Source organism: Drosophila ficusphila, unplaced genomic scaffold (genome assembly GCF_018152265.1).
Source record: "Drosophila ficusphila isolate 14025-0441.05 unplaced genomic scaffold, ASM1815226v1 contig_470, whole genome shotgun sequence".
Lineage (NCBI taxonomy): Eukaryota > Metazoa > Arthropoda > Insecta > Diptera > Drosophilidae > Drosophila > Drosophila ficusphila.
The window spans coordinates 2,553,882-2,561,944 of NW_025064389.1; the positions used below are offsets into that span (position 1 = coordinate 2,553,882).

General features: G+C 45.8%; 1 protein-coding gene across 1 annotated transcript; it reads left to right on the forward strand.

Annotated features, from left to right (window-relative positions):
- The first annotated feature begins 407 nt into the window (after positions 1–407).
- LOC122320354 lies at positions 408–1,823 on the forward strand. Its single transcript, XM_043208547.1, has 2 exons — positions 408–607; positions 704–1,823. The coding sequence occupies exons 1-2, from the start codon at positions 408–410 to the stop codon at positions 1,821–1,823; spliced, it is 1,320 nt and encodes a 439-aa protein (XP_043064482.1).
- Positions 1,824–8,063: the final 6,240 nt, after the last annotated feature.

The following is an 8,063-nucleotide window of genomic DNA, read 5'->3' on the forward strand; positions in this document are numbered from 1 at the left end:
AGTTGACCTCTCAGTTGTCGATCGTCCAGAACTTGAAATTTCCACGATTCGTAACGCGTCCGCAAGCGACCATCCAGTTGCATGGATTCTGTGATGCTAGCACAGCAGCTTATGGAGCTTGCCTATATTTGCGGTCGGAGGACAATGAAGGCACAAGAGCTTATCTACTCTGCGCCAAGTCGAGAGTAGCCCCGTTGAAGGTCTTAACAGTTCCAAGATTGGAACTTTCAGCAGCACTTTTATTGGCAGAGCTTATCGTAAGCGTCAAGGAAACCATAGATCTCGATTGCGCCTTTCATTGCTGGTCTGACTCGTCTATCGTGTTGGCGTGGATTAAACAGCCTCCTAGGGAGTTCAACGTGTTTGTATCCAACAGAATCGCAAAAATTCAGGAGATGACGAAAGGAATGTCTTGGCATCATGTTCCAACCAACCTCAATCCGGCGGATGTCGTGTCGCGAGGCTGTACACCTAAAGAATTGCTGGAGCATTCTCTTTGGGCTAATGGACCTCCATTTCTTTTGCAGAACTCATCGGAATGGCCTTCCCTGCTTGATGTAGCAAGGGATCTTCCAGAGCGTCGTTCCGCGACTCTAATTGGAACCGTGTGCGTTGACATTTCTGTTAACTGCAAATTCCTTAACACGTTTGATAAGTTGCAGCGTGTATTTGCGTACGTGTATCGATTTATTTCGAATTGCAGGTCCAAGCCTCTACTTTCCAATGGCCATCTTTCCGTTGAGGAGATCAACTCGGGGACCATACTTCTTCTAAGGAGCATCCAGCAGATTCACTTAGCCAAGGAGTATGGAGTTCTTAGCCAGAGCAAGCCGTGTCCACAGAAGAGCAAACTGATTTCGCTGAGGCCAATTCTTGGCACCGATAGATTACTTCGCGTTGGTGGAAGACTTCAGAACGCAAACTTGGACTATGATACTAAGCATCCGATATTGCTTCCCAAGGACCATCCAGTCACCAAAGCAATCATCGTGTATTTCCATAAAAAATACATGCACGCAGGATCGCAGGCGTTGCTTGCCACATTACGACAAAGATATTGGCCGATTGGAGGTCGGAAGTTCGTGGCTAGCGTCATCAACAAATGCGTTAGATGCTTTCGGATGAGGCCTGTGACTTGGGAGCACATCATGGGTAGTCTTCCAGCGAATCGAGTTCAACCTAACCCAGCATTTCATACGACAGGAGTCGACTATTGTGGGCCATTCTATCATAAAGCAGAGTCCCGGAACAAGGCACCGCACAAGTGCTACATCGCCGTCTTTGTCTGCTTTTCCACGAAGGCCGCTCACTTGGAAGTCGTCCAGGACCTCACAACAGATTCCTTCATAGCAGCTCTGAGAAGGTTCATCAGCCTTAGAGGCAGTCCGCGAACTATCTGGAGTGATAATGCGACTAACTTTGTCGGCGCCAAGAGCGAGTTAGGAGAGCTGAAGGAATTATTTTTGAGCGAGCAACATATAGCTTCGATAGCTTCTTCGTGCCTAGCGGACGGGATAGATTGGAAGTTCATACCTCCGCGTGCTCCACACTTTGGTGGCCTATGGAAGGCCGCTGTCAAATCGGCCAAGTTTCACTTCTACAGAGTCGTCGGTCCATCCATCTTATCCCTCGATGAATTGAGAACTCTTGCCTACGAGATTTCTGCTATCCTTAACTCATGTCCCCTCTGTCCAATTTCAAAAAACGCTGAAAGCCTCGAGGTGCTAACGCCGGCGCATTTCTTAAAGGGTTCCAGCTACACCAAATTTCCTGAGCCGGATGTCACGCATCTCCTTCAAGGCCGCCTCAGCCTCAAATTGTGACCCAAATGCAGCAACTATTCTGGAGAAGGTGGAGCAGCGAGTATTTATCACTTCTTCAGGAAAGAAGCAAATGGCGTTCCGAAGGATCTAACATCAAGATCGGAAGCATCGTGTTGCTGAAGGAGGACAACGTTCCATCATTAAAATGGCCCCTTGGACGAGTTCAGGAAGTCATTCCCGGCGAGGACGGCGTCGTCAGAGTAGTTATGGTCCGTACAGCTACGGGCATCATCAAGAGAGCCGTCGCCAAACTGGCCGTTCTGCCCGTCGATTCCCAACAAGTTGAAACCGTGCCTCTTCCAACGGGGGAGTATGTTCGGAGCAGACCGCCAGCACCTAATTTTATGCACATAGGTGTAGGGAGTTGGGAGCCGCTCTTAAAGACTCTCTTATGTTTGTTATCTGCATTATCTATAATCGTCAAAGCGACGGTATAAAGAAGCCGCGCTTTCGGCTTATCTCACCTCAGATCAAACACCAACTCATCTCGCATACATTGTTCGCGAAAATATCAAAAAACGAAAAAACATAAAGGTTGCAACTCCAAAATAAACATACTTAAATTAACTTAACCTACTCGTGCGTTATTTAATTACAAGGGTGGCATATTGGTTGTCTTCCCCATAAACACACATATTGGGAAAATATTTTTTCACCGTTATAAGCGTTTTATGCAAGTTCAAGATCTATTAATTAAAATGTATTAAGCAAATATACCGTTAGGCTTTTATAACAATGCTTTAAAATTTTTTGGTGTTAGCATTGCAAATGCCCCACCACTTCATAGCGTCTCAAACGGGCAAGTAGAGCGCTTTCACAGTACCCTCTTGGAGCTTGCTCGTTGCCTAAAAATCGACAAGGGGATAACCGATACTGTGGAAATTATTTTATTGGCAACCGCCAAATAAAATAAATCAATTCACTCTGTCGTTGACAAACGGCCAGTCGACATCGTGCAAAAGCACCCAGACGACCCACAGACGGACGTCCAGAATAAGATCGTTAGGGCGCAAAACACGCTCAGGGCCAGGGAAAATGCCTCCCGACAATGCAGAACATTCGAAGTCGGCGAGAAAGTCTTGGTTAAGTCAAACCGAAGGCTTGGAAATAAACTCACACCACTGTGTGAGGAAAAAGCTGTTGAAGCGGACCTGGGGACCACGGTCCTCATTAAGGGAGGGTGGTCCACAAGGACAACATTAGATAATAATTCATTTTTTCTAATTTTTACACCTAGCCACTTGGTGTAAGTTTTATTTTCCACATTTGTTCACCCCTAGCCACTTGGCATAAGTTTTTTTCCATATTTCCTCACCCCTATCCACTTGGTATAAGTTTTTGTTATAATTGTGCTTTATTCTTTATGCTTTGGTGGTGGGCTACAATATTTTAAACAAACACTACAATACATCCAATATTACAGGTTCGCATTCGTATCCCTGTTAGTCCTGCTTACCGTAACATCAGGGCACGTCACGGACTACTCGCAGGCCAAATATATTCCATTCATTGATAGTAGGATTTTAGTTTGGAAAGAATTCGCGTTCGTTACACACTCGGCGAATCTCTCAGAATATAGGCGCGTGGTGGAAGAAACGGATGGCATGACCAGCATGTTTCCCCAGTCACACATGCAGAAACTTTTGAGTGTCGATGTCGCTCATCTGCGTGAGCTTCTCGACTCGTTGAGCATCCACCACAGAGTAGCTAGGAGTTTGGATTTCCTGGGAGCGGCGTTAAAGGTAGTGGCGGGAACGCCAGATGCAGAGGATTTCGAAAAAATTAAACATTAATGAATTTTAGTTAATAAATGCAAACAATAGGCAGATATACATCAATAGTAAAGTACAAGACCAAATTAATAATATTACTACCACCGTCAACCAACTTCTGAGGTCGGCCAAGGGAACCCAAGTTGACACGGGGCATTTTTATGAGATGTTATTATCCCGAAATAGAATGATTAGTATGGAGCTGCAAAACTTATTACTAGCGATAGCTCTAGCTAAGGCCAACATTGTGAGCCCTAGTATACTAGATCATGCAGACCTAGAAGATATATTGATACCCCCATCAAAGACTTATGGTCCGCTGCTTCCGTTAAAATATAACAGTCCGCTAACCTTTTTTATTTTGTCATCAAATTTCCAATAATCAAATCGTCGTGTATTAAAATCACTGTTTTTCCCGTGTCCCATCATGACACGATTCTCAGGCTGGAGGACAAAATAATAGCTGATTGCAATGGAGCAATTCACACGGTCAACAATTGCTCTACAACATCTGGAGCCACATTTTGCCAGCTGGCGTTAAGAAGGTCGTGATCGCCCAAATAGGATCGGCCGAGGGTGGCCTTAATCCTGAGGGGGGGTAGTTAACTAAGTTAACCGGGCGACGGCAATGACCGATCGTCCGAAAGCTCGCTCCGGCCAAATTGCTGACACAGCGTCTGGCCGGAAGCCCGTGCATAGCCGGCAAGCACTACCCATTGGAGTGGCCACTATGAGTCCCATTTTATGTTAGCTTTAAGTTTAGTTAAATTTTGATATTCATCGAATAAAGAGCACAAGCTCATTCAATATAACTCCGGCAACCGCCGTCAACCATTTTATTATTTCTTCACTGACTGAGTCTCTAGGCCAGCAGGTAAAGAAGGGCAGTCACCCTTCCATCCTAATCTTCGTAATTCACCATTGGAGAGAAATTACTAACTGGACTTCTGTACCGAGACAGCGGCGAGGGAACCTCCACTGTGAATTTAAATACTTAGAGGGAAATAACTAACCGGACTTCTGCACAGAGACAGCAGCGAGGGAACCTCTACAGTAAAATTAACTAATTTATATATTCTTGATATACGATCTGGGTCGAACTATACTTATATGTATGTCGTCTGCCCGTCTGTATGTTTCTATCTGAACTAGAAATGTATCAATAGTTGTGCAAGCAATCAGTATCGGGCCGGATCGGGAGACTATAGTCTATTGCTCCCATAGGAGAGATAATATAAATGGTGTGAAAATTTAGAATAGTTTTTCTAAATATTTAATACCGAAACTTGGGTGATTAATTAATAATTTTATTGGCAAAACGACGAAAACGAAAAGATGCGTGCGCTCGACTCAAATCAAATTTTACGAATAATCTATTTCTCCGCAATCATACTTAAGCCTAGCTTACCGAAGGTTGGCGAAGACGGAGCGAACTCGCAGAGTGCGAACGAAAGCTTTATTGCGCTCCCGCCTTCGCCCTAAACTAACTTATACTAGACTTCAAACTTTAAATTTCAAAAATCAAAAAAACTGGCTTCAGCCAACACCGGCCCCGTTGAAGGCCCATCCGGCTTCAACCGATTGGAAGCGGCGCCAATTTGTGGATGGCCCGCTTATAAATTCCTCCTTCACTGGTCCTCAATTCGACGATCCTGACAATACCGTCCTCTCCTGCGTGGGTTGCCACGATCCTCCCGATCAACCATTGCTGAGGCGGCAGGTTGTCTTCGGCGACGACGACGAGCTGTCCTTCCTGGATGTTGGCCTTCTCCTGGTGCCACTTGCCCCGAACTTGAAGGCCCAGTACATAGTCCTGGGACCATCGCCACCAAAACATTCGCCTGGCTGACGAGACAAGTTGCCATCGCCGCAAGCAACTGAGACCAGCCTGGTCCGGGGTCCGGAGTGCTGGGATGGGGAACAATGGCCCGCCTGTCAGCAGGTGCCCGGGCGTTAGCGCTTCTCCGTCGCTGGGGTCGTTGGTTAACGCGCCTAGCGGTCGGGAGTTCAGCACTGCCTCGAGTAGGAGTAGGTTCTTGGCAGACGTCACACCTGCCTCCCAAAGACCGCCCATGTGCGAAGCCCGAGGCGGTGTGAACGCAAACTCGCATCCGCTTTTTGATGCGAATTCGCGTATGGCGTCTGCCTCCTTTTCGATCCGCTCCCGAAGGCCTTGGAAGTGGCGACTAGCTCCTACGAAGTTCGTCGCGTTGTCGCAATGGACTGTGCGAGGGCATCCTCGGCGCCCAAAGAACCTTTGGAAAGCCAATAAAAAGGAGTTAGTGGTTAAATCTGAAACAATTTCTAGATGAACCGCTTTGGACGCAAAACAAACAAACAGCGCTATGTAGGACTTATAAGGAGGCCTTCCACAAATTTTCAAGGTCGTATAGACGGGGCCACAAAAATCAACGCCACATATAGTAAATGGGCGGATCTGCGGGTAAATTTCCCATAATTTGTGTCATTAGTCGAGGCTTGCATTTGAAGCAGCGAATTCATGATCGAACTATTTGACTGCAGACCTCCTGAGCGTTTACGATCCAAATACGCTGTCGAAGGAGACTCACAAGTGCTCGTGGCCCGACATGAAAATTGGTTAGATGAAGATGCCGGACATAGCTCTGCACAAATTGGGAGAATTTTGTCAACAGCAGTGGAAACTTGGCATCGTACGATATAGGAGCATTTGCTAATCGCCCCCCAACTCGCAACAACGAAAAATTACACCAAGTACCCGAGTCTTCATGAATGAATGGGTTCAATCGTTGAAGACTTCGGCCAACTCTGGAGTTCTTCCGAACTTTTTCTAGTACTTCGTGATACTCGTGTTTCTGAATGGTCTCGACAATCTTTAAAAAGGCTTTGTTGTACTCAGTCGGTGCCAGAGTTTTTTCAAAAACTATACTCTTGTCTCTGCATTTCCTTATAAAGCGAAACATGTAAACGAACACTCTAAGCAGCTTGAGTTCCGACTTCCGTACCGTTGCGGCCATCGTTACCACAGTCCTCCTTGATTCCTAAATTAGGACCCTTTCATCAAGAACGAAGTGTGCATTTTTGGGCCAGGTCTCTTCTTCATTCTTCAAAAAGGCTGGTCCAGTAAACCAGATTGAATTACTAATTTCCTCTATGTCACAAACTCTTGATACAATATCTGCTGGGTCCTGTTTAGTTGGAAAATGCCGCCACGTAGCTTCTCCTGACCACTCCGGAATCTCCGCTACCCTATTCGAGACGAATATCGACAAAGAAGACGGATGGGATCGAATCCAATGCAACGTGACTTCCGAGTCTGACCAATATACTATTCGTTCGATAGGGACCTTTAATAGGGGTTTGATTCTGTGACAGAGATCTGCGAGAAGGTGAGCGGCACATAACTCAAGCCTTGGGAACGTTTTAGTCTTGAGCGGCGCTACTTTAGATTTTGAAGTCAGTAATGACAGTTTAAAACCTTCTGCAGTTTTGCTACGAATATAGACGAAAGCTCCATAAGCTCTCATGGATGCGTCGGCAAGGCATGCAATTGAACCGGTGACATCGGATCGGTGTGCACATACCGCGGAATTGATATCTCTTCCAAACGAGACAATGTATTTTTTAATTTATTCCACGCAGTTTCCAAATGCACAGGAATCGACTCATCCCAATCCAACTTGTTCAGCCAGAGTTCCTGCAATAGAATTTTTCGGGGGGTCGAACAGCTTCGATGTCACCGATAATATGTTCCGCTTTGTCGCTCTGATACCCATGACGGAATTATCAATTTAAAATTTGAAAGAATCTTCGTTAGACAACCACGATGTTCCTAACGCCTTCGTCGACTCTGAATCCGAGATCGGTATGGATTTAACTGTGCTCTCAGATGCGGTGACCTCAGGTGAGTTTGAAAACCACTTTGTCAATTCAAACCCTGCGGTTTGAAGAACCTGAGACACTTCAGACCTGATAGATCTGAGCTCCTCGACGCATGCAGCACCAGTTAGCATATCATCGACGTAAAAGTCGGATCCAATAACTTCAGCAGCTCTAGGGAATGAAAGCTTGGCAGATTCACTCAACCTTTTTAAAGACCGAATCGCTAGATATGGAGCTGGGCCAGTTCCATATGTTACGGTGTTGAGCTGGTACAATCTCAAGGACTCTGAGGGGTCTCTTCTCCACGTTTTACAAGAGGCGTCAAATACGACACTCAACTTTGTAGACGTACTCTGGGGCCTAAGGACACACTGATACACTGATGTGGAATGACATAATGTGGAGTCAAAGGAACTTTATTGTCTGTAGGAGACATATGACCTAACGCGAGGTATTCTTCCATGAATTCGAGATACATTTTCTTTTATTCAGGATCTCGCGACAACCTTCTTTCGAGCGACAGAAACCTCCTTTTTGCAACCTCGAATGAGTTGCCCAATCCAGTGGGATAAGATTTAAACGGCAATCTTATTTCAAACCGACCAGA